Here is a 25,824-nt window from a genome sequence, read left to right as displayed (position 1 = left end):
TGTGGTCTAGGCTGTTCTTCTTCTCGCATTCCTCCAGCCCCTGCCTCTGGAGTGCTGGGATTGCAGGTGTGAGCTGCCACCCCAGGTTTAGCATCTCATCTTTGTATAATCATATGAAGGCTGGACAAGAGAACACTAATGTTCTTACTTAAAGATGGAAGAAGACAGTGTAAGATGCTCCCAGGGAGCTTTCCCACAGCTCATTGGTGACTGTTTCTGCATGACTGTTAGTGAGCCAGGAACTGACAAGAGAGGTGAGTGAATGCCACACATATATTAGCCAGGTCATTTCATTTCCTAGGCTGAGGAAGAATCTTTGCTGAAATGTACTTCATATTCTGTGTCTTCCCCAATTTTAAACAAAATGGGGGTTTGCTTAGAAGAAATGAAGAAAGGCTGTGGTAGAGGCAGCTAGTAATTTCTGTCATGTGAGGCTATCTTGCTTTTTGTAAGGTTCATTTACTGCTTGCATAGGTGATGAACAGGTTCTTAGATCCCCCCTGTCCATTGGACTTCATAGTTTTGCACAAAAATAGAAGCACCAACTTCTCTTGCAGAGGACCCAAACTTGGAGCCGTAAAGTCAGACAGCTTACAACAACTCGTAGTGTAGCTCCAGCTCTGAGGTCTGATGGCCTCTGCCGGCCACTGCCCCGACACTCACCTAAGCCATAGAAATAGATTAAAAAGACAAATCTGTATTAAGTTTTAAAGCAAACATCCTCATCCTTACCAGATATATTCCTCAATTTTTAAAAAAACTTTATTTATTTATGTAAGTCCACTGTAGCTGTCTTCAGACATACCAGAAGAGGTCATCAGATCCCATTTCAGATAGTTGTGAGCCACCATGTGGTTGCTGGGAATTGAACTCAGGACCTCTAGAAGAGCAGTCAGTGCTTTTAACCACTGAGCCATCTCCCCAGCCTTTGGTTTTTTTCTGTCCAAAGAATTGTCATCCAGTTCCAAGTTGTCATTGACTTTTCTACTCTTCCTCTTACGTTTAGTCCAACATTAGGCCCTGTGAGTTCTATTTTTTTCTGAGACAGGGTCTCTCTGTTTGACCCTGGCTGTCTTGCTGTCTAGACCAGGCTGGCTTTGAACTCAAAGAGATCCTCCAGCCTCTGCCTCCAAGTCCTGTGCCCAGTGAATCCTACCGTATTGATGTCTCACATCTCTCTTGTCTTCTACTGCTACCTCTTGCTACCAGGAACTTAAAAACTTATTTTCCATGGAGATGCGAAATTTGCCTGCATCTTGGTAAGTGTACCTTGTGTGTTCAATGCCTGTGGGAGCCAGAAGAGGGCGTTGGATCCTCCGGAGCTGGAGTTACAGCTGGGTGTGTGTTCCCAGAGCTTACGATGCAGAGACCAGACGATCCCTGTAAGTTGAAGGCCAGCCTGGTCCACATAGTAAGCTCTAGGACATCCAGGACTACAAAGACCCTGTCTCAAAAACAAAGAAACAAACAAAAATACAGCCAAAAATATATTACAGCTATGACTAGCCAGCAATTAGTCCAGGAGACTAATGCGACTCACTGAGCCCTAAACTATTGGTCTTGTGGTTATCAGTGTTTTCCATACCATTCCTATTAGTGATAAGAGTCCTCAATTGAAAATGACCTGGGAATCCATTGCTCTTACTTACTTGCCAGGCAGTGCAGGGTTGAAAGGTTCTGCCTTCATCTGAAGAGGATGGAAGGGCCAACATTGCAGTCAGATGGGAGGAGTGTGCCTGGCTGATGGGGCTGACGACCATCACAGCGCCCTGAGGCTCAGCACATAAGCCAAGATGGCTGAACAGCTCACCGTGACTGTTTTTATGAACAGTGGGGGTCAAACTCAAGAGTTTCATGCACACAGGAAGATAGTTTTCCAAGTGAGCTGCTCCCTGGCCAGTTTAGCTGCGGTTTGCTGTTGTGTTAGGAATGCATTCTGGTGCAAGAATTGCATAGGGTTGGAGCAGTATCTCAGCCCTAAAAGGCCAGGGCTTACAAGCAGAGATCATGATTGTCTGTATAGGCAGGGGCTACCACTGTCCTAGTGACGAGGACAGAGCACTGTGTCTTAACAAGCAGAGAGGAATAGAGAAAGCCAGAAACTAGCATCTTCTTTGGAATGCGAAGTCAAGCTCTTAATTATGCTAAAAGGTCACAAACCCTGGCTGCTCCAGAGAGCTGCTTCTTGGCTGCTGGGTATTAATTAGATCTTTATCAGCATCATTTGCATATTAATAAAGGGGACGGTTCCCCAGTTTTACTCTAGTCCTCTAAAGATGCTCCTGAACTAGTTCTGGGGTCAGCTGTGTGTGGAAAATGGCCAGGATTTGTCAGCTCCTCCTACCCAAGCTAAATTGTATCTGGGTTTATTAAAGATATATAAAAATATTTAATAAATAGTTATAGTATTTCAGCAGGGACAGTTATGAACTGTACAGAAAATTTAAACTTCCTTGTGAAGCACCAAAATCCAAAGGGCACTATAAATTCAAGAAAGGGTAGGGTTTAGATCTCACTTGGGAGAGTGTTTTTCTGGGTGTGGTAGTACAATCAGATGTAATCTCGGCACTGAAGGAGGGGAGGACCACAGGTCATCCCTAGCTGATCCTCTTCTTAAAAGCAATCCAAGAACATCTTTTGTTGTTGTTGTTGTTTTTTTTTTGTTTGTTTTTTTGAGACAGGGTTTCTGTCACGTCCGCCTTGACCAGCAAGAAAGATGCGACCCATGAGCTCTTCTTTTGGCAGTTTATTCAGGAACCTTGAACAATCTTCTGACTCCCAAGGCAACACCCTTGGCCGTTAAGTACTCTCAAGCTTAGCCAATCCCAGTGGGCAACGTGGCAAAAGCGGATAGGTCACCAAATGCGGAAGCAACCAAGGGCAGCAAGCTTAGCCAAGTAAGGGCTTGTTTATGAGACCGCTCGCTCTTGGGATGGCAGAAGCCAGCGCCATCTTAGGGCGCGGCTCAAGCGGCTCTCCACAGTTCCTCCTTTTAGTTTTTAAAGGAAACAGGCAAGAGTAGAGGTCTGATCTCTGATGTTGAAAACAGGGACAACTGTTCAGCCACCAGGGCTTTTGTAGCAATCAATTTTTCAGAGGAGAGGGGCCACTGAGGAACCCACACTGGCTCCTCTGTCTTCCAAGTAATAGGAATTCTCTCTTCAGCGGCCCCTAGGAAAAACCCAGTCCCTGTCTGTAACTTATTTTGTTGGCACCGGGCTCCTATGTCCTTGAAGATGCTTCCCCAAACCAAGGCCCGGGAAGTAACCCATGTCTTGTATCATTTTCTGGGCGGTATCAGAATATTCATTGTTCAACTTAAAACCCATGTCTTTCAACAGATCTCTTTCCCATAAGGAAATTGGCAACTCTAACACATAGGGTTGCATAACTCTGGAATGTCCCTCTTTATCTTGTCACTTCAGCTGTCTTGTACTCATATCCGCAGCCTTTGCATAACCCAGGCCTTGTAAGGTCTGTGAGGAAGCTTGTACTGGCCAGCCTGATGTCTAATCTTTCTTAGCAATGATACTTCTATCTGCTCCTGTGTCCAATAGGCCTAAAATGTTTTTTCCTTCCACTTTTAATTCAAGCACTGGCCTTTGATCTAAATCCAAGGACAGGAATGTAAGATCAGTTCCTGACGAGCCAAACCCTTTTTGCCCCTTTCTGTGGCTTAGCTGCATATTTTGCATGTAAACTAGGGAGAATGACTAACTGGGCTATCCTATCTCCTGGAGAGATAGCTGTGATGCCTCTAGGGGAAGCCACCATGATCTTAATCACTCCGGTGTAATCAGGATCGATCACACCAGGATGGACAATCAGTCCTCTGAGGGCAGAAGATGATCTGCTGAGTAGCAATCCCATTGTTCCTGGTTCAAGGGGTCCTTTAAAGTCAGTCTCTATTAACTGGATCCCCATCTGAGGAGTTAATACAAGTCTGGTGGTGGAGCGGAGGTCCAACCCTGTTGAACCTGGAGTGGCTCTCCTCGGTTCTTCAGATGGCGGAGGGTTGGCCATCTCTCTTCTCTCTGTTCTCTGTTTTGATTCTCTACTGCCCCATATATTTGCGGGCTCTGGGGACGTGGGCCCCTCTGCCCATTTTTTGAACGGGCACCACCATATCCCTCGGTCAGGGGCTGTCCATTAATATCTTTAACGGATCTACACTCATTAGCCCAATGGTTCTCCTTTTTACACCTAGGGCAGAGTCCTGGCTGCTTGGGGTGTTGGCCACTTCTTGTATTCTCTTCACTCTTTTCAGGGCATTGCCTTTTAAGGTGTCTAAATTTTTCACATTTGAAACATGCCCCTGAGTTTCCTTCTTGGTTCTGAGTCAATTGGATCACAGCTGCTGCAGGCCCAGCATTGGTCAAAGGACCCCCAAGTTCTCGGCACACTTTCATCCAAGCCTCCAATCCCTTGTTCTTATAGGGAGTAATGGCGGCACTGCATTCTTTGGTGCACTGTTCATACACTAATTGTTTAATCAAAGGCAAAGCTGCATCAGGATCACCAAAGATCCTTCTGGTAGCTTCTACTAGGTGTGCCACAAAATCAAAAAATGGTTCTATAGGGCCTTGTAAAATCTTTGTAAGATTTCCGTTCACTTCTCCTTTATTTGGCAATGATTTCTAGGCCTTGATGGCAATCTGATTCACCTGCTCAAAAACCTGGGGTGGATATCCAGTCTGTTGATCGGCAAACCTCCCCTGGCCCAACAACATATCACGATCCCAGGCTTGGTTGCCAGCAGCTCGATTGGCATTAGCCTGATCATTGGCAAACTCAATCAGAAATGCCTTCCAGTCCAAATACTGGCCAGGAGTCAAGCAAGCCTTGGCCAAGCTGTTCTAATCTCTTGGAGTCATGTAATGTCTATTTAAGAGCCTCCACCTGAGCTAAAATAAAAGAGGCAGTAATGCCATAAGTATGAGCAGATTCAGCCAAGGATTTAATTACTTTAAAATCAAGCAGTTCCTCATATCTGTTTCCTTGAGCACCTTAAAAAACTGGGCAGGCGAGCTGGAGCTCCGACCTCACCGCTTACCAAACCTCTGGGCAAAAGGAGCGGCCTGAACCCCCACTGTTGATTGGATTATAGTGGGGAGGCACTGACAGCACGCAGCCTGGGGGCTGTCATTCTCTGGGCCCTTCTTCCTGTGCTTTTCTTTAATAGAGCTTTTCTCAATCTTCTCAATCAAAGCCTGTAATTCTTCATCTGTATCAGACCGCTCGGTGTCTGAAGCTCCCTTGTCTGACTTCACAGATCACTCTTCTTTCAGCTGCTCTAATGTGGCTTTCTCCTCTTCTACAGTCTTAAAACAGCGCTGATCCTCCAAACAGCTCCTAACGAGCTTTTACACAGGTCTTAACCCTGCTTTCAAAATACTCTGGTCCCAGGAGGAATCTAGATCCTTCCCTAGCTTATCCCAGCATGAAAGGGTGAGGTTCCCAGACACCGCGAACCAAGGGGCAGCAGTATCACACTCACTAAGGAACCTCTCCAGTGTGCTCTTCTTGATTTCTAAATTTTTTTGACAATAACAGCTCTTGAAGAGCCAGAAAAATTGGGTGCGATTGTGAAGCACCCATGGTTACTTTCGTTTTGCTTTCGGTTCACCGCTCCACAAAGCTTTATTGCTCCTTCTCGGAGTCCTTATAGCCTCTACTTCCGAGGTCCTTATTGCCCCAACTTACCTGGGAACTTACCAGCCAGCTGCCCTGACTGTAAAAAGTTCTGAGTCTCAAGAGGTTCCCCGTAGGAGCCACCAACTGTTGCGTCCGCCTTGACCAGCAAGAAAGATGCGACCCATGAGCTCTTCTTTTAGCAGTTTATTCAGGAACCTTGAACAATCTTCTGACTCCCAGGGCAACACCCTTGGCCGTTAAGTACTCCCAAGCTTAGCCAATCGCAATGGGCCATGTGGCAAAAGCGGATAGGTCACCAAATGCGGAAGCAACCAAGGGCAGCAAGCTTAGCCAAATAAGGGCTTGTTTACGAGACTGCTCGCTCTTGGGATGGCAGAAGCCAGCGCCATCTTAGGGCGTGGCTCAAGCGGCTCTCCACAGGTTTCTCTGTGTAGCCCTGGCTATCCTGGAACTCACTCTGTAGACCAGGCTGGCCTCGAACTAAGAAATCCGCCTGCCTCTGCCTCCCAAGTGCTGGGATTAAAGGTGTGCACTACTACTGCCTGTCTTCAAGGACATCTTTGTTACTCTGAGTAGAGAAAGTTTGCAGTAAGGATTGCCATTTCTTGTTAAGTATGTGGTTAAACATTGGTAAACCAGTGTGATTGTTCAGGAGGTGAGATGCAAAGGGCAGAGCTGTCAGTCTGAAGGCTGGATCTTTGGAAGAGGAGCGCCACCCCCCCACACCCCCCACTCTTGTAAGAATCCACTGTGTTAGTTATGCCACTGCCCCGTCCAGATGTGACACATGTAAAGGCAAAAGCCCACCAGTCTCTGGCTTTAAAGAATTAAGTCTGTGGTGATGGTGGACAGGGAAGAGGACATAAAAATGAATTTTTAGGGGTCATTGAGCTAGCTCAGCAGGTCAAGGTGCTTGCCACCAAGTATGAAGGCCTGAGCTTGGTTTCTGGGATCCTCATGGTTAGGAGAGGCATCTCCCTTGTTGTCTTCTGACCTGTGCATGTACGTAGCATGCCAGATGTGCATAGATACATAAATGAATGAGAAATACAATTACTTTTGAGTGTTCCCACAGGACAAAGTCAAGGTGATTACTATATCTGTCAATATCAGGGCATCTCTTCTTGAGAGCCAAGAGGAATGCATTGAAACTAGCAACTGAAGGGGTTCTCTCCTATGTCAGTCTGGCTTGGGGGACATCCTGTTAATGACTTGTTCACCCCAGCACAATGAAGTGCGCTTCCCCTCATAAAATTACATTTATTATGTGTGTATATATATGTTCCTCGTGCTGCCACGAATGTGAGGTGGTCAGAGCACAGCCTTGAGGAGCTGTGGGTCCTGGGCTGTGGGCCCTGGGCTCTAACTCAGGTGATGAGGAGACAGAACCATTCTTGGGTGGGTGAGTCATCTTGCTGGCTCACAAAGAAATGTTCTGTGTGCTAATAAATAATTTATAAGATGATAAAAGGCGGCATTTCACACTGTGAAGTCACTAGAGAGACAGTTATAAAGAATGTACATGGGTCAAGAGGTGGACGCTAAGAGCATGCGATGTTCTTGCACGGGACCAACACTTGGTTCTCATCGCCCACATGGTGACTTAGTAACTTAGTAACATCAGTAACTCCAGTTTCATGGGATACAATGCCCTCCTCCGGCATCCTTAGGCATGTTCACAGCGTACATACATAATACACGCATACACATATAATACAGGCACACCCCCACCATCTAAAAAAACTATACACGCATTTCTGTTGTCATCTGTAGTGCTTCAGCCCTCTACGCCTTGTCTGTTTGTACCTCGGTTCCCTCCATTTCTGTCCCCATCCTTGCCATAACCCGCTCCCCCTACTTCCTTCTGGGTGCCCTAGCTTCCTGTCTGTAGGGCTTTTTGAAAGAGCTTTGGGGCAGGTTTAGCAGACAGCTTTGTGGCTTTTATCTGGCTTGTCTGTCTCCTTGGATTTATTTCCATTCATGACCTCCTCCCGCCCCCCAACCTTTATTTTGGGTATGTGGTGACAGTGTCAGTAGGCAGTGAACATGGAGATGTAGTGCATGTGGCTTTGATACGGCGTTCTTATGAATCCCCCACCCCATCCCACATTAAGCCAGACTGGCCTCAAACTTGATAGGTAGCTGTGGATAGCCTTGAACTTCTGATCTTCTTGCCTTCAGGTCCTAAGTGTTGGGATCACAGGTGTATTTCACCATACCCAGCTTTACAGCACATTGATCAACTATCTTTAGTCCATAGATATTAATCCTACTGGACATAAGAGATGATACAGGGGTATCTCTGGTTGAAACTTAAGTCAGTATGCATGATGGATCATCCATAGTGATCTAGTCCTGGGAGTGAAGACAGGCCCCAGGAAACCAAGGCTATAGACCTTACAGAGGGGATTACACTTTAATCAGGGAGATGACTGTGTACCAGTTAATAAGGAAGCAAGTCATAGGGTAATGTGTGCTGCATGAGAAGTTTACATCCTTCAGGGACTTTGCCGGGCAGACGTGCAGCCAGTTCCTCCCTCCCTCCTCCCACCTCAGTGCTGCCCTGGAGTCTGGGTCTCTGTTGTCAGGTTAGGGTCAACTTTGAATTGTAACCTCAGCGTGACAGTTGAGCAGAGAAGCGGAGCGGAGCGTTACTTAGAGCTTCCGAGCCAGGAGTACTGCCTGCTAATCTTCTCTTTCAGCTGCTGGTCTCGCTGTGCTCTTGTGATCAGTGCTAGCTTGGTCATAAAGGGCAGTGAGAGGTGTATGATGTCACTAGGCCAGAGCCTTATGACAAATCTTCAGCAAATGCCATCTTTCTGCTCCATCCCAAGAAACATGGAGAAAGTTTTCCTTGTGGAAGTCGTGGTACCAGAAACCCAGCTACCATAGGTTGCAGAGGCTGGGATGACCTGATCTTAGTAGCTGGACAGGTGTCCCTGTCACTCACCTTAAAGAGTGTGCAAGAGCCTTAGACCTGACTGGATGAGTTGAGGCCGGAAGGGCAACAGGACTGAGATTGAGTCCTGAAGTCCAACAATCCCTGTTGCTGGGGTGTGAGCTTTGTGGGTCAGAGATAGGGCTCTTCTGGGAGACCTGGGAGAGCCACACCTGGCTCCTTAGTGGAAGTCTGGGGATGTCTGAAGATAAAACACTGCTACACTCACTTTTTTATTTTTAGACAGCCTAGTACTTCAGTCCCCAGGGACCGTTGATCTGACTTCTGTGTACTAGTCTGGAATTTGCTACAGAGGAATAGGGGAAACAAAACAACAAAAACGAGCCTAAAGAAGTTTTCAAAAAAGTGACTAAATTTCCAACAGATTTCCCGATTCACCTCGTAACTAGGATCCTTGACTGTCCACCTCGCACATTCCGGGGTTTAAGTTTGGGGTTGTGTGTGTTGCAGGTTTCCAGACTCTAGAGAGGGCCAGCAGCTGGCCTGTGAGGATCGCTGAACAAACTGCCCGCTGACACATGCCTCCTGAGGCACAGAGAACTGGCTGGCTTGGGTGCTCTGAACCCCCACTGCATGACTGTTTTCAGAGGTGCATTTCTAGGCCAAGTATTTAGTGCACACTTGTAATACTAGCACTTAGGAGGTGGAGTTAAGAAGATCAGAAGTTCAAGTTTATCCTTGGCTACATGGTGAATTTGGGGCCAGCCTGGGCAATAGGGACTCTAGCTCAAACATTTTTGGGTGAATAGAGAGATGACTCTGGGTAAGAGCATGTGTTCTTGCAGAAGACCTGAGTTAGTTCTCAGCATTCCCATAGCAGCTTACAATCGGTCATTTTTAAAACAGAGGTTTATTTATTTATGTATCTTACATGTATGAGTGCTCTGTCTGTATGTATATCTGTGCACCAGAAGAGGACATTGGATCCCATTATAGATGGTTGTGAGCCATCTGTCTAGCCCCCCCCCCCAGCCATTCATACCTCCAGTGGAATCTAATGGCTTCTATGGGCACAAGGACACACATGGTACAGAAATATATGCAAGCAAAATCTTCATACCTAAAGTAAGATATAAAAGCAATGAAACATTTTTTTAAAGATTTATTTATAAGTGCACTGTAGCTGTCTTCAGACACACCAGAAGAGGGCATCAGATCTCATTACAGGTGGTTTTGAGCCACCATGTGGTTGCTGGGGATTGAACTCAGGACCTTTGGAAGAGCAGTCAGTGCTCTTACCCGCTGAGCCATCTCGCCAGCCGGAACCATTTTTTAAGATGCCGTTTTGTTTGTTGGGTGGGGTTGCTGTGAGCAGTGGTTTTGCTCTGGGACTTGAGATTCTTCTGGTGCCACTTCCTGATTGTGGAGTGTGTAGGTGTGAGCTAGCACATCTGTCCTGTTACACATCCTGTGGCTGGCTGTCCCTTGACAGGACATGAATGCAGTGTCTGCTGAGAGGAGTGGTGCTCTGCATCCTCACAGGGCTCATGGCTCTCCTCACCCACTTAGCAGGCGTTGTCAGGGGTCGCTGTGAATCACTGGGGAACACCCAGTTTGCTTGAGCTGTAGGTAAGGTTGATGGAGATCTTTAGAGTTGACTGTTGAACTGCACCAAGCATTGCTTAGGTTTCAGGAACACAGCACCGCAAGGTCTCTTGGTTTTACTGAAGGGAGCTTGAAGCAACCAAAGGTTTGGAACCGAAGAACCAAAGGGCTTGGTTTGGCCTTAAAATCACCTTGGCTGTTTTGTGGAGAACAGGCTGACGGGCTAGGGAAGACAGAGGGACAAGATGATTATCTCCTTGTAGATGACTATGGGACAGCTCTCCCTGGGTGAGCCTGAGAGAGCGCAAAGCCTTCCCCACCCTCCCAGCACAGGATGCAGTTTATAGACAGGGTGAGTGGGAAGGCCCAGCTCCTTAGGAGTCCTGGGTGCTGTTTCCTTCCTCAGTCACACTATGTTGAAGGGAAATGGAATTGCCGAGAGGAGGGAGCATTCTCTTGACCAGAGCAGAGTGTAAGCAAGCCTGCGCCTTGCAGGGAGTTAGAGGGCCACTCCTCATCTCAGAAGTCTCAGGGTAAGGTTGGCGAAGGGAGAGGCAGTGGGTTTGCAGTGCTCTGAGGTGTAACAGAACATCAGAGTTGAAATGACTTTGGAAATCTCCGACTAGAGCCTTCTCAACTTTCAGGTGCAGACCTGCAAAGATGAGGTAAACACCTTCCCAGCCAGTGCAGTGATCACTGGCATAAATAGCAAGGTCTTGCTGCCTCCTGCCTTGCCCCTGCTCTCAGATATTCAGTCTCTGTGTGAGTGGGCCTTGGTATTCATAGCCCCATATGGTGCTTAGCCAGTAGTGAATGAACTCCAGCTATGACTGGCAAATTCCATGAATGTGAAGTCCTTAGAAACAATTGATGGTAAGGAGTTTTTGTTTCCTTTGTATAGGATCAAGCCCTCCATACCAGGGACCAGGCTAAAACCAGTTTACCACTGCCCCTACCTGGGCCCCATTGACTTAAAGCAGCCACTGTAATCATGGGCAATATCTTTGGGAACCTTCTGAAGAGCCTAATTGGGAAGAAAGAGATGCGCATCCTGATGGTGGGCCTGGATGCCGCAGGGAAGACCACCATCCTGTACAAGCTGAAACTCGGAGAGATAGTCACCACCATCCCGACCATTGGTAAGGGCCAGCTTGTCTGTGGGCTGAGGGGGCAGGCGGGGTGGGGGTTGCTGCAGGATCTCCCTCCTGGCCTGTCTGTGGGCTGAGGGGGCAGGCGGGGAGGGGGGGTTGCTGCAGGATCTCCCTCCTGGCCCGTTCTCCCCAAGCAGGTCCATACACTTCGTGGGCTTCAGAGAGAGAGTCTGTTTGCCTTGGGCAGGTGCTGGAGCTGCCGTTTGCCCACCTGCCCTGGCCCTCCCTGATGCGGGAAGTTCCGCAGCCTGGCACTCAGCAGCTGCCCTCAGGCATTAGGGCTGGTTTGTTCTCTGTGTTGTTTGGAAGCAGGTGAAGGGCTTTGATGTTTCTGCCAAAGGCCTGCAATTGCTTTGGTTTAGATCTTCGGTGGCAATCTTGGTTAAGACCTGCCTGTTCAAGGGAGAAGTTTGCTACAAACATAGGGCTTGGGGCTCCAGCACTGTAGCTTCTGTCTCGGGCTTTCCACTGCCTTTCCACCCCACATCTTTTTTTTTTTTTTTTTTTTTTGGTTTTCGAGACAGGGTTTCTCTGTGTTGCCCTGGAACTCACTCTGTAGACCCAGGCTGGCCTCGAACTCAGAAATCCGCCTGCCTCTGCCTCCCAAGTGCTGGGATTAAAGGTGTGCGCCACCACTGCCCGGCCTTCACCCCACATCTTAGCTTAGATATATTTTATTGATCAAGGGACAGAATAGAGTCCTTTCTTTGTAGAATGGAGGACCAGAGTCTGAGGGAACAGGAGAGCGGTGGTTCAGGATTACATAGGCAGCTGTGAGCCTTCTGATCAGAGCTCACCGTTGTTGACTTCTTCAATTTTCCTTCCTAAAAAATACATACCTTATAATAATATATAACATACACTTACTTTATGTGTGTTTATGTTTTGCCTGTATGAATGAATGTATGTGTGTGTGTGTGTGCGTGCGCGCACGCGCACACCATATGCATACATGTCTATGGACATGGAGGTCAGGACAGGACATCAGACCCCGTGGAACTGGAGTTACAGATGGTTGTGAGCCAGTATGTGGGTACTTGGATTTGAACCTTGGCCTTTGAGAGAACAAGTGCTCTTAGCCACTGAACCATCTCTCAACCCCTTTTAAGTTTCCTTTAGGCTACCCAGGTCAAGGACTACAAGGTCCCTTAAGTTCTCTGCTGTTGATGTCACATCTAAAGCTGAGAAGAAATGGAGTAAGCTCATCGGGTTATTACTTGAAGGTGTGGTGTTTGAGGCCAGTGGCCATTGACTCTTTTACCTCTCAGGGTTTAATGTGGAGACAGTGGAGTATAAGAACATCAGCTTCACAGTGTGGGATGTGGGCGGCCAGGACAAGATCCGGCCCCTCTGGAGACACTACTTCCAGAACACCCAAGGTACGACAGACAGTTCCTGGGGTTGGCATGGCTGGGCTCTTCAGTTATGGGTAGCCAGCCCCTGCCCTGATGAAGTGGAAAAAAGGGAACATGTGTCTGGAGGGCGTGGTGAGGGGTGGACAGGAGACAGCCAGTGTCTCTGTGTGTCCCACACTCTCTCTGCTCTCCAGGCTTGATATTTGTGGTTGACAGCAATGATCGGGAGCGAGTGAATGAGGCCCGGGAAGAGCTGATGAGGATGCTGGCAGAAGATGAGCTCCGGGATGCTGTACTCCTTGTGTTTGCAAACAAACAGGTAAGCTTTCTCCCTTCCCCTGCATCTGGGAGAGAGCATCCTGGCTATAGGAGTCGTGGGGCCTTGGGGCTTGTGGGTGAAAGGCCTGGGACTCCTGCAGTCAGTGTGGAAGTGTGAGAAGGAGAAGCACTTGCCTTCTTTATGCCCCTCTCCTTGTTCCCCAGCCCAGCTTATCTAGCAGCACTTTAGTCCTCGGGAGTAATATGGTAGTATGTCTGTTCAGGACTTTTATCCTCCCAGTACTTCGGTGTTAGGGCTAGCCTTGCTTCTGCTGTCAGACTTGTTTGGTCGTCTGAATCACACACACACTTAAAGCCCTACCCCTTCTCTATCTAGTTCCTGGCTCTGCTGTTCTGGGACTACTGGGCCTGGAGCAGTTCGTTCAGATCTTGATCTGGGTTTCCTGAGATAACGAGAAGGTGGCCTTATGTGTGCCTTTGGCAAATGGGTCCTCTAGAAGCCTTTGAAAGATCCTGAGGTATCTTTGTGTGTGTTCCTTTGTGCTGCAGGATTTGCCGAATGCTATGAATGCTGCTGAAATCACAGACAAGCTGGGGCTGCATTCTCTGCGTCACCGCAATTGGTACATTCAGGCCACCTGTGCTACCAGCGGGGACGGGCTGTATGAAGGCTTGGACTGGCTGGCCAATCAGCTCAAAAACAAGAAGTGAGAGCCAGGCAGCCCTCTCTGACTACCCCACCCACTCCTGACACATACCTGTTGTCTCCTTACCCCAGTTTCCCCCTTTCTTCCTCTTGAAAGTGTGGCCCAGGTCCTGGGTATCATGTCCACGTGCCCGGCCAGCGCCTCGCCTTCCACGCCTCCCTCCTTCCCTGTGCACTGACACGGTCCCCATGATGAATCGTTCCAATTTACTGGATTTAAAACAGAATGACGCTGTCATGGTTTTGTGGGGTGGTCCCCCTTGGTTTCAGGAGGAAGAGTCAGGTGTTCTCTGTCTGCTGTTTGGCACTGGTTGCTGTGCTCTTGGCATCTGAGTCCCTTCCCTGTGTCCCTGGCCACTCTCCTCCCTGTCTTCCTTTCCTTCTGCACCCTCTCCTATTCTACATGGACATTGCACGGGCCTCTCTGTGTGTGCGTGCATGTGTGCGCCTGTATATACGTGTATAGAGAGATATATATGTAGGGTCGGGAGGGAGCAAAGCGCAGCTCAGGGCTTGCAGCCAGGACACTGCGCACTAAGAATCTGTTGCCTGCCCTTCTGTTTTGGTGAGATAAGGGGATGTAGGTGGGTCCCATTGTTTCCCTCTCGGCGGGTGGCATTCCTGGATGTTAGGATGCATGATGGGCTCCTAAAGCCATCTGTCTTATCCTTCCTTCTCCACTGTTTCGAGCACATGAAGTGGCTTTGGTCTCTGGGTCACTGTTCCTAAGAAGCCTGCCGTGCAACTCTGCCTCATGAGTAGGGAGGAAAGGAGCCCCTCATGCTATCAGTCTAGAGTGCTGTATCAATCCTCCCCCACCGTCCTCAGATCTGCTCCCCAGGAACTCAGAGGGAGGTAGCTTAGTGGGACCTGCATGTAGAGGGGACAGTGGTCTGGGAAGGCCTGGATCTGACTCTCGTGAGGAGGAGAAGGTAAGGCATGGAGCAGTCTTGTTCCTGCCTTCTGGTCTTGGGGGCTGGGCGGGTCTGTCTGTCAGAGATTTTTTTCCTCTTAGTTCTGCCGGCCTGATGAGGACTGACCTGATGGAGTCATGAGAAGCCCTGGATTGGGGGTAACATAGCCCACCTCAGTATCAACCCCGTTCTCCAGTTCTGTTTAGTGCAGGGCCAGGAAAGATGAGTTTCTGTCGTCCTCCATGTCCCGTCCCCCTCCTTCCTGACGGCTCTTCCCAGTCTTCACCCGGTCCTTGAATAGTTGTGGCATTGGAATAGATGCCATAGGGCCCTGCATGGCTACGGCTGGAACTGTGATCTTCGGGGCCCTCCCTCCATCATCCTCTGCTTGTTCGGCTGCTGCTTCAGGTCTGTAGAGGGCGCCTGTTCCAGTAGCTCTGACTGGGTCTGACTGGGTCTTGACTTGTCACTGCACTGAAGCTGTAGCTGTTCTGTGCGCTCCTGTGTGTGCTGGCTGCGCCCTGAGCTCCAGAACAGCTGCAGTAACCTCTCTGCTAAGGTCACACACGCGGTGGCCAGCTTTCCTGCCACCTTTGTCTATAGCAGGCAGATGGGTTCCCCAGCCTACAGTCAGCTGAGCTGTGTGAGGTTCCAGGATGTCTCTCAGTGCAGGCAGTGCTGCGATATCCCAGACACCAAGGGCGTGCGTGTGCGTGTGCGTGTGCGTGTGAGTGTGCGTGTGCGTGTGCGTGTGCGTGTGTGTGTGTGTGTGTGTGTGTAATCTCTACATAGGGTGCCAGGGGTTCTGTTTCATTTTAGATGGGTTCCTTCCATTCCCTGAGTCCCCCTCTGTTGCTGCTGTGAGCGCCTGTTTGCCTTCTCGGTTCACTCACCACTTTGCCAGTTTGGTTTTGGTTTTGTCTTCTATTTGATTTCCTACTCTATCTTTGCTTTGAAATTGGTGAGGACTTGGCCTCTTTCCCTGCCACGCTCTCTGGCCTCCCCACTTTGATGCTAGTTCCAGTAGGTCTTGTACATTGCCGACTTCATCCCACTCCTGCACCCTTACACTGCTTCTTACTTTTCTCCACCTCCTGGGACCAGCCTGATCAGGGCTGAGCAGGCTGAAGCAGCCTTGAACGTTGCCTTGATGCGTGCTGCTCCAGACACGTCCAGCAGGGGGCAGTAACATCTTGGTAACATACCTGGTTTTGTGGGGAGGTGGGGTGCGTTCTACATTTCCCTAATCCATCTTTAGGGGTTGGGTGTTTCATGCCATTTCTGTGAACTCCCTCTCTTGCTTTTCTCAAGTTGGTTTAATTTTTGATCTTGTTCTACCTTTCTTTCTGGAGACTCCCCCTTCCCTCCACCTCCAAAATTTGTGACGTTACAGTGGTATCTGCAATTCTGAAGTGGGTTTTTTTTCTTTTTGCTTTCTCTGGAATGTAGACTGTACATGTTTAATAACTTGCCTTCTCTATCCTTGCTCAGAAATGTGGGATAATGCAATGACTGTGCCCTGGTTGGAAATTAAACTTGTTTTACGCAGCTCCGGAGCAGCCCCTTGTCCTTGAGCAGCGCTGTGCGGCGGCGGGAAGCTGTGTGGTTCTTTCCACAGCGTCCTTTCTCTGCAGAGGTGGGAGGACATTCCTCAGTGCGTGGAGAGGAAGTCATGGAGGAGTGTAGGTGATTGGGAATGCTGGTTATGGTACCTTCTTCCTGACACACTGAAGGAAGTCTAACGAACCAAGTGCTAGTGTGGGGGGGCTCTAGGACTGACCAACTCCTAAAGAGCTCCGTGCTCAATTTACCTGTATTTACCACCTGCCATAGACTTCAGGCAAGCAGTTCTCAACCTGTGGGTTGTGACACCTTTGAGGGCCACATATCAGATATCCTGCATATCAAATATTTACATTACGATTCATAACAGTAACAAAATTATAGTAAACATCTGGGCAGTATGGTAAACACAGGGTAGACATCTGGGCAGGACAGTAAACATCTGGGCAGTATGGTAAACACAGGGTAGACATCTGGGCAGGGCAGTAAACATCTGGGCAGTATGGTAAACACAGGGTAAACATCTGGGCAGGACTGTAAGCACAGGGTGCCCATGTGGGCAGGACAGTAAACACAGGGTAAACATCTGGGCAGGACTGTAAGCACAGGGTGCCCATCTGGGCAGGACAGTAAACATCTGGGCAGTATGGTAAACACAGGGTAGACATCTGGGCAGGACAGTAAACATCTGGGCAGTATAGTGAACACAGGGTAAACATCTGGGCAGGACAGTAAACACAGGGTAAACATCTGGGCAGGACAGTAAACACAGGGTAAACATCTGGGCAGGACGGTAAACACAGGGTAAACATCTGGGCAGGACAGTAAACACAGGGTAAACATCTGGGCAGGACGGTAAACAGGGTAAACATCTGGGCAGGACAGTAAACATCTGGGCAGTATAGTAAACACAGGGTAAACATCTGGGCAGGGCAGTAAACACAGGGTAAACATCTGGGGAGGACTGTAAGCACAGGGTGCCCATCTGGGCAGCACAGCAGACCTGACGGCCTCCTCAGCGTGAAGCCCCTGCACTTGGGTGTGTGGCCCACTCAGAAATCTAACGGGGTGTCTTGAGGTATACCTTCAGTAAAGCTTACATCCCTGCTCCTTTCCCATTGCCCTGGTGTCTCCTGCTGTCACTGAAGACTACTCCACACGAAGGGAGGGCGCGCTGCTGCCCTTAGTCAGCAGGAAACCTCTTCTTCCCTTGGTCCAGAGCTTGAGCCCCACATCCAGCCATGAAGTGTTTAATCTGCCCTCATTGCCTCTCCCTTTTTCTCCGGACAGTGTTCCTTTTCCTCTACTTACCCCACCCTCCTAACCATTGCTTTTTCTCTATTTCTCTGATCAAACCTCCACCTGCCACCAACCCTGTCTCATCCACATTACTTTCCCTAAAAACCTGACACTTCTCCTCCTCCTGACTCTTCCAGGCTTCTGCAGCTAAGAAGTTAGGAATATCCTTTTCTAATGCTTTGTTTGTTAATAAATAGATCACTTTCTGAGCTGTATTTTGTTACTTTGTTGTTGTTTTGAGATAAGGTCTCAGTATAGCACAAGCTGACTTCAAACGTGTTTAGTTTTGTTTTTTGAGACAGGGTTTCTTTGTGCATCCCCAGCTGTTCTGGAACTCAGTTTATAGACCATGCCATCCTTTTACTCAGAGAGATCTACCTGCTTCTGCTTCCTAAGTACTGGGATAAAGGCATGCGCCACAGCAGCCTCCATGACCTGCTTGCCGACCTCAAATATGTAACTATCCTGTCTTTGTCTCCTCGGAGCTGGATTACAGGCATGTGCAGTAAGCATAGCCTCAGCTGTAATACAATAACAGTAATAATAGAAGCCGGGCAAGGTGGTGTACACCTGTGATCCCGCACTCAGGAAGAGCTCAGGAAGTGTGAGGCCAGCCTGCTCTGTGTCTGTCTGATGCCTCATCTTCCTCCCTCAAAGAAAAGTGAATAGGAGCAGGAAAGATGACAACTGGTTAAAGGCACTGGCTGTTCCAGAGGTCCTGAGTTTTAATTCCCAGCGACCATGAGGTGACTCACAACCATCTGTAATGGGATCCAGTGCTGTCTTTTGGTATACATGAAGACAGGGCACTCATACACAAAATGAACCATTTTTTAAAAACTTTAAAAAAAAATTAAATAATAAACAATGTAGCTGAATGACAGGCTAGTGGATGGGTCCTGACGCTAGAACAACTTGGAGAAGAAGGTGACTGGGTCTTGCCTATCTCTAGGGGGGCCTTCTGTGGCTTTGAGGGGATATAGGATAAAGGAAATGACCCTAAAGATGAGTTTGTGTACCTGATCCTTAGAGCAAATAGCTTCCCATGGCTTATTTATTGTAATTTGACAAAGGACCCAGATCCAGGTATACACTTCAGAATGTCTCTGTAGGAAATGAGCAGCTTAGGTCTGCCCGCCCAGGTGGAACGAAAGGCGAACCGTCTCCTTCATGAGGTGGTGTTTCTCATCCTTGTGGGGCAGCAGGTGAAGCTGCTGGGGACCTCTGCATTTCACCCACCAGTTCAAACACAAACATTCAATCGACAGGGAGCAGACACACTCATCTGCTCCGTGTTGAGGCATTTCTTTGAGATGGGTTAAGCCACTGTATTGAAGGGGAGCTAGACACCGTCTCAGGATGCCGTGGAATCTTCTGAAATCTTGGTAATGACCGAGGGAGGATACCCTTCCCTTCCTTCCGGTCAGTACAGGGACTGAGGTCTGGGCAGCTTGTCACAACACTAAATACCATCTTTGGCCCACTCTCTAACCCAGTAGCTGGTGAGGTAGCATATCATGCTGGTCACTGGGGAACGATGGAATCCAAATGCCTTCCTTCCTCTGCAGGTTTTCTAATTGGGTTTCCTGACCCTAATTGTTGGACTTGGTAAGAATGACCCTGAGTTCTTGAGAAAGGTGCAGACAGGGCCAAGGAAGTGGAAACCTTGAATGTGATAAAGAGCAAAATCAGTAAAGGTATTGAGAGTCCAGAGCCAGACTGTGACTGTCAGAGCTGGAAATTTGTCTGCTGGGTGGGTATCACTTTGGCTGCCAGCTGTAGGAGGGCATCTGGGCTTCAGTTAGAGCTAATGTGTATGCTAAGCTGCATGTTGGCCTGAACAGGGCACTGTAGGTAAAACTTGTGGGCACACACTGGGCAGTTCTCTACACAAGCCTCCTCCCACTATCTCAACTCAGGTCACCTTCCTGAGAGCTAGCTGGCAGGCAGACAAGGCCAAAGGTTCAGACTGAACCTTTCGCCTGTGTGCCGCCCTCCTGGAGTGTACGAGGTAGATCACTTGGTAGGAAGCTCTGGGTTTAATTCCTTGGTAATGGCTATACACAAAGCAACTGTCTTGGTGAGGGCCATCCTAGGACAGAGTTGACTACTGAGACTTTTAAGGGATAGAAGGTTCAGCTTGTGGCTCGGAACCACAGGAATTCACTGTGGTCTCCAAATACAGTAAAAAGAGCATACTGCTACAGCTTATAGATGGGATGGGAAGATCTGTTCTGGCTGCCACGTCATGCAGTGGTGGAGTGATAGTGTTCTTGACTAGACCAGCCACAGGGATTGGGAGCAAACTGCTTCATTTTCGGATGATTGAGTGTGTAAGTCATATTTTAAAGGCCAGTGTGTGGAGCATGGGCTTCATGGGTTCAAAGTTCTGGGTTCCATTCACAGAACTAGAAAAAACAGCATACGCAGAGTAAGGCCCTGTTTCAGGCCCCAGTGGCAGAGGGGGTTGTGTCTGCTGAACCTGACACTTCCAGAGGCTCAGGGCTTTTGTGGATGTCATTATCCACCTATGCCCTGGGCCAGGGTTGTGGGAAGGAGTTCTCTGCTGAACCTGACACTTCCAGAGGCTCAGGGCTTTTGTAGATGTCATTATCCACCTATGCCCTGGGCCAGGCCAGGTTTCTTGTCTTTCTCAGAATCACAGTTCAAGTTCCTCTGTAGTTCAACAGAAATGATTCTTCCTTGGCCCAACCTGGGTAAGTTGGGTCTTTTTTGTTTTTTGTTTTATTTTCGAGGCAGGGTCTGCTGGCCTAGAACTTGCTATGCAGTATATCCACCTCTGACAGTCTTCGGGCTCCTGTTGGAAATAGCCTCACCCTTTTCCTCCTACCCACTTCATGTGCCTTACAGAGCTTCAGAGCCTGTGTGCCAGCACTGCAGTTAGCTTCTGTGCTGTGCGTGAGCTCCCGTGCTCAGACACGATATTCTCAAGGCTTTAGAGATTCACAGTTCTCTGCAACCTGCTCTTATCCTCCCCTCTATTGGCCTCTCTTTGCTTTTGAATTAACCATGCTGGCCCATGATCTCCAGACATCTGGCCCTTTGCCTTTAACCCTTCCTTTCTCACTTGGTAAAAATCCTACATTAAGGAGGCCAAGCATGGTGGCATGTACCTTTAATCCAAGCACATAGTAGGCAGAAGCAAGTGGATCTCTGCATTCAAGGCCAGCCTGGCCTACAGAGTGAGCCAAGCAGGACTAGAGAGACTCTATCTCAAACAACAACAACCAAATAAATAAATAAATAAACTTCCACATCACGGGGCTGGGGATATAGCTCAGTTGGAAGAGTGCCTGCTGAGTGTGTATTCAGCCCTGGGCTCATTACCCAGCACTGCATGAAAACATGCTATAATCTCAGTACCTGGGGGTGAAGGTAGGGAGATCTGGAGTTCAAAGCCAGCCTTGGCTATATAACTAGTTAACCTGGGATACCTGAGACTATCTAAAACAAAACAAAGTGCCACATAAGATGTAGCTCAGGCCTCAGCTCTTCCACAGAGTTCCTGGGTTTTCACAGGTTGACTTACCAAGGCGCCATTGGTTCTGACGGCACACTCACTAAGTACCTCGTATATAGGCGCTTAGCTCAGCGGTTCCCAGCCTGTGTGTCAAAGCACCTTTGGGGTTTCATGTCAGGTTCCCTGCATGTCAGATACGTACATCACAATTCGTGACAGTAGGAAAATCACAGTTATGAAATAGCAATGAAGTAATTTTACAGTTGGGGGTCAGCACAGCATGAGGAACTGTGATAAAGGGTCGCAGCTTTATCAGATCACATATTTTGTCGTGTAGCCAGGCGGCCTTTGTTGTTAGGGCTCCACACAATGCACATATGCAGGACAACATGTTGTGCCCACCCCTCAATCTCCCTATCCCTAGCCCTAACCTAGTCACCCTCCCCTACTCGGGGTACATCCTTTGGGTTCCTTTATTTTTTAAGAGGTGGGTCTCAGCCAGGTGGAGTGGCATATGACTTTTGAATTTCAGCACTCACGAGGCAGAGACAGGCAGATTTCTGTGAGTTCAAGACCAGCCTAGCTTACATAGCTTGAGTTCCAGGCCAGCCAGGGCTACATAGAAAGACCTGACTCAAAAAACTAAAACAAAAACAAAACCTAAAATCAACCCAAAAGACATCAGAACTGAAATCGCCGAGTGGCAGGGGCAGATAAACAGCAATCGCCTCAGAGCTGCCACAGTCACCAGGCTCATGCTCCCTGTCTCAAAATGGGGTGGGCAGAGGGAGAGAGGAAGGGTCTTGTCTGTCCCAGGCTGGCTTATGAACTAATGCATTATATAGCTGAGGATATCTTGGACTTGTGATTCTCCCACTTCCACCTCCCAAGTGCGGGGATTACAGATGTGTTCACAAGCAGTTAGTGCAGAGCTGTGGATGAAACCAGGGCTTTAGGCATGCTAGGCAACAGATGCATCCCCAGTCCGCAGGAAAGCTCTTGCTCTCTGAATATATGCACCTGTACATATCTGTAAAATACAGTAAGTTCACATCACAAGTATTACTTTACTTAAAGTGAAGTTTATATACCTATATTAAGAGATTCTCATACAGTCTAGTTAGATATTTAAATGGTTTCTCATTTAATAGTTCAACAGTTTGTTCAAAATAAAACATTTGGCTGGATGTGGTTTTCAATGCTTATAGTTCCAGCCTGTGGCAGGGAGGGGGAGGAGGAGCCAGTTGAAGGCTGAGCTAGTGAGATGTTCCACAGGAGGTGCCTGCCACCAAGCCAGAGTGCCTGAGTTCCATGCGGGACCCCATGCGGTAGAACAGCCCTCTTATCTTCTGATGCCATTTTTTTGTTATGTTCGTTTTTCAAGACATGGTTTCTTAGTGTTGCTGTGGCTATCATTGAACTCACTACATAGGCCAAGCTGACCTCGAGCTCAGAGAGCCACCCCTACCCTTTAAGGAACTCTTATAAAAGTCTAAACCAGTGCTTTCAACATTTATGTCTATTAGCCACAACTTTCTAGTTCCCAAGAGAGATTTTGAAGTGTAGTTTTGTATTTACTCAAATACATATTCATATAGTGAGGTACACATTTTAATTTTTTATATTTATTTATTTTTAGTGCTTGGGCATTAAACTCTAGAAAAGCACCTGGTGGTAGTGGCACACACCTTTAATCCCAGCACTCAGGAAGCAGAGGCAGGCAAATCTCTGAGTTCCAGGCCAGCCTGATCCCTTGAGCAAGGTCCAACATAGCCAGCTTTACACACAGAAACCCTGTGTTGAAGAAAACAAAACCAGGGCTGGAGAGATGGCTCAGCAGTTAAGAGCACTGACTGCTCTTCCGAAGGTCCTGAGTTCAAATCCCAGCAACCACATGGTGGCTCACAACCACCCATAATGAGATCTGACGCCCTCTTCTGGAGTGTCTGAAGACAGCTACAGCGTACTTATATATAATAAATAAATAAATCTTTAAAAAGAGAGAGAGAGAGAGAGAGAGAGAGAGAGAAACCAAAACCAAGCAAAACAAGCTTTCTCCCACTGAGCTACCTCCCTAGCCACATGCACAGATGTTAGGTGCACATTTGATAGGTTTTAAAAAAAAATACATCTATATAACCCCATATCCCTGTGACACAGAGCATGCCACCAGTCCTGGGAATTCCTGCTGGCTGTGGCTTCAGTTGATTTTTGATGGAGGGTTTTCTGTAGCCACGCCGGGATTCTAGGCGTACATCCCATATCCCACTGTACCAGTGAGGGTTCTACTGTTTTGTTTTTGTTGCTTCTTTGAAGAAAGTTTAACTTTGTAGTCCTATGTGGCCTGAAACTCAGGAGTTTGTCTGCCTCTGCCTCCTGAGTGTTGGAATTAAAGGTATGTACCACAACATCTGGCAGGCAGTTATTTTTTAAAGATTTATTTTCATTATGTATATGGAGGCTAGACGAGGGTACTGGAGCCCTTGGAGCTGGAGTTCTAGGCATTTCTGATATGTGTGCAGGGAACTGAACTCTGGACTTTGGAAGAGCAGCAAATGCTCTTAAGCATTCAGCCATCTATCTAGCCGGACAGTGAGCATTTAAAAACTAATTCCTTGGGTGTTAACTAAGGTGCTTGCCTGGTATGAGCAGAACCCTGCCTGGACTGGATCCCCAATACCACAGAGCAACCCCCAGAGAAAATGAGAGCTTAATTAGAGGGGTTGCCCTAGATATGGGGTCTCTAGTGGGGCTGGGAGAGGAAATCCCAAAGGAAACTGGTTGGGTATTAGAGATGGAAGAAATCTCAGAATACCGTAGAGAAGAACTCTCCGAAAGGCCAGGTCAGGGAGGTCAGGTTGTTTCAAATAAGAGGAAGTGTGTGTTGGGCGTGTGTGTAGTCTGAGTTGCTGGCCAGACTCCCAGGTGGCATTGTGTTTACAGGCCTAAGAATATGTATGCTGTGGAAGGGCAGCCTCCGAGTGACCAAGGAGCTGGGTACCACAGCTTGGGTTGTCAGTGAGTGTTCAGATCATGAAACGCAAAACTGGTGAGGCTACGTAAAATTACTCGAGCCCATTTTAAAAACTGAAGTCTTACACAAACACAAGACCGATGTCTATGCTGCTGTTGTGAAAAGGATTTGAGGAAAACAGGAAGGAAACACCAGTGTAGGAAAAGATCTCTGATTGATCACTCTTCACAGGAAGATAGCCCACAGTGCTTTCCACGACAGGAGGCTGGAGAAGCTGCCGGCTCGCTCTGGACATACCTGAGAGCAGAATGATCAGGAGAGCTGGAGCGTTGCTGTCGTAGACGCCTGCCTCTGGGCTTAGTGGGAAGGGACAGATCTTAGAAGAACTAGCAGAGAACAAATGCTAGCCCTGTGCTTGAATCCTGTCACCAGTTGCCATGATGACCTTGGGCAAGTTCCCTAACTGTGAAATGGGACCAAGGGTGCCTCCCTTTCCTGATCACTGGAAAGTTCGAGATGAGCGCCCCCCTTTACAGTGGGTAATGGCAAACACGTGGCCCAGCCCTCGACCTGGGACAAAGACTGTGAGATGGTTCACAATCTGCGACCTCGATCACAGGGTAGGGAACCCTGCAGCCTCTTCCCCTCTGGGAGGTGGGGACAAAGTGGAGGGAGGGCTGTGGGGGGAGGAGGAGGAGGAGCTAGCTCCTTGTAACCCGCCCATACCAGTCTGGCCTGGAGTGAGACAACGGGTCCTGGTCGCGTGCACCCGAACAGCTTGCCCTGGTGCTCCAGAGCTCCGACCCAGTCCAATCATGACCCTGTGCCCTTTGCTCCTGCCGCTTCGGCTGTTGCTGCTGCTGCTGATCAGTGGGGCGGTGTGCCGGGCTGAGGCTGGGCCAGAAACCGAAAGTCCTGTCCGGACCCTCCAAGTGGAGACCCTGGTGAGGAGACTGTGGTGCCCCCCCCTTACCCACCCCTGTCCCCGCTGCTACCCTTTAAGGCCAGGGATCGCTGGGGAGCCTGGGACTCTAAGTGGTCCTGTGAACGGAGAGGAAAGGACGTGCAGGAACTGAGCTGGGGGGAAAGGTGCTGGGTCTGTCTCCAGACGGTAACAGCCTTAGGAGGAGCAGCCTTGACCCTTGTAGTCTGATCATAGGTGCAGCCCCCTGAATCGTGTACGGAATCCGCTGCCATTGGAGACACGCTCCACATACACTACACGGTGAGGGGTTTGGGGGACCGGGGCGTGGCCTGGGAGGGGCGGCGCCCGGCTGAAACACGTCAGCTTTGGCTTGGACACGTGGCAAGCTATGCTAGAGAACTTGAGTCCTAAGCTCGGCTAGCACGTGGGGGCGTCCTCTCGCCTGCTTCTTTTTCCTCCCTGTTTTGCGCGCGCTGGTTCCTCTCCAGCACTGAGAAAAGGATAGAGAGAGCTCCAAGAAGTGCCAGCCCCGTGGGGCTTCCTGTTCCTTTTTGCCCATGGGGATGGGGGTGGGAGGAGATGGGAACAGGACGCAGTTCGGGTGGTCCCAGATGGGCTGGGCGTGACCTTGTGGGAAGAATGATGGGGTTAGATCTTGTGGGAAGAATGATGGGGTTAGGTCTTGTGGGAAGAATGATGGGATTAGGTCTTGCTTTTTTTCTTCAGGGCAGCTTGGTAGATGGACGCATTATTGACACTTCTCTGACCAGAGATCCTCTGGTCATAGAACTTGGCCAAAAACAGGTGATTCCAGGTATGTGACCCGTGCCTCTGTCCCCCTAAGCCCTTGCTTATGTGACCGGCTGCATTACTCTGGAACAGCCTGCTAGAATAGTAAGGACCCCAAGGCTCTTCTGCTCCCTCGAGTTCAAATCCCACTTCGGTTTTTTTTTTTGTTTGTTTGTTTGTTTTTTCGAGACAGGGTTTCTCTGTATAGCTCTGGCTGTCCTGGAACTCA

The 25,824-nt window shown here is 48.7% G+C and overlaps 2 protein-coding genes across 4 annotated transcripts in view; both read left to right on the top strand.

The window, feature by feature from the left end:
* Nucleotides 1-16,117, top strand: part of Arf3 (ADP ribosylation factor 3) — a 28,567-nt gene extending 12,450 nt beyond the window's left edge. Inside the window, exons 1-6 of one of the 2 annotated variants that reach the window (XM_031354985.1) lie at nt 8,472-8,547; nt 9,065-9,203; nt 11,061-11,298; nt 12,579-12,689; nt 12,860-12,984; nt 13,494-16,117. In XM_031354985.1, the coding sequence (XP_031210845.1) occupies nt 11,151-11,298; nt 12,579-12,689; nt 12,860-12,984; nt 13,494-13,655 (546 nt within the window). In that variant the 5' untranslated portion in view covers nt 8,472-8,547; nt 9,065-9,203; nt 11,061-11,150 and the 3' untranslated portion in view covers nt 13,656-16,117. Of the gene's footprint in view, nt 1-8,471; nt 8,548-9,064; nt 9,204-11,060; nt 11,299-12,578; nt 12,690-12,859; nt 12,985-13,493 lie in introns of those variants that run through there. The other variant, XM_031354977.1, reaches the window with a different exon arrangement.
* An 8,457-nt stretch (nt 16,118-24,574) lies between these two features.
* Nucleotides 24,575-25,824, top strand: part of Fkbp11 (FKBP prolyl isomerase 11) — a 3,761-nt gene continuing 2,511 nt past the window's right edge. Inside the window, exons 1-3 of one of the 2 annotated variants that reach the window (XM_031358838.1) lie at nt 24,575-24,825; nt 25,041-25,106; nt 25,533-25,620. In XM_031358838.1, the coding sequence (XP_031214698.1) occupies nt 24,697-24,825; nt 25,041-25,106; nt 25,533-25,620 (283 nt within the window). In that variant the 5' untranslated portion in view covers nt 24,575-24,696. The remainder of the gene's footprint in view (nt 24,826-25,040; nt 25,107-25,532; nt 25,621-25,824) is intronic. The other variant, XM_031358831.1, reaches the window with a different exon arrangement.

This window comes from Mastomys coucha, unplaced genomic scaffold, assembly GCF_008632895.1.
Source record: "Mastomys coucha isolate ucsf_1 unplaced genomic scaffold, UCSF_Mcou_1 pScaffold11, whole genome shotgun sequence".
In the NCBI taxonomy this organism is placed as follows: domain Eukaryota; kingdom Metazoa; phylum Chordata; class Mammalia; order Rodentia; family Muridae; genus Mastomys; species Mastomys coucha.
The sequence above is the reverse complement of the archived record's forward strand: the minus strand, read 5'-3'. Positions and strand labels throughout refer to the sequence as shown.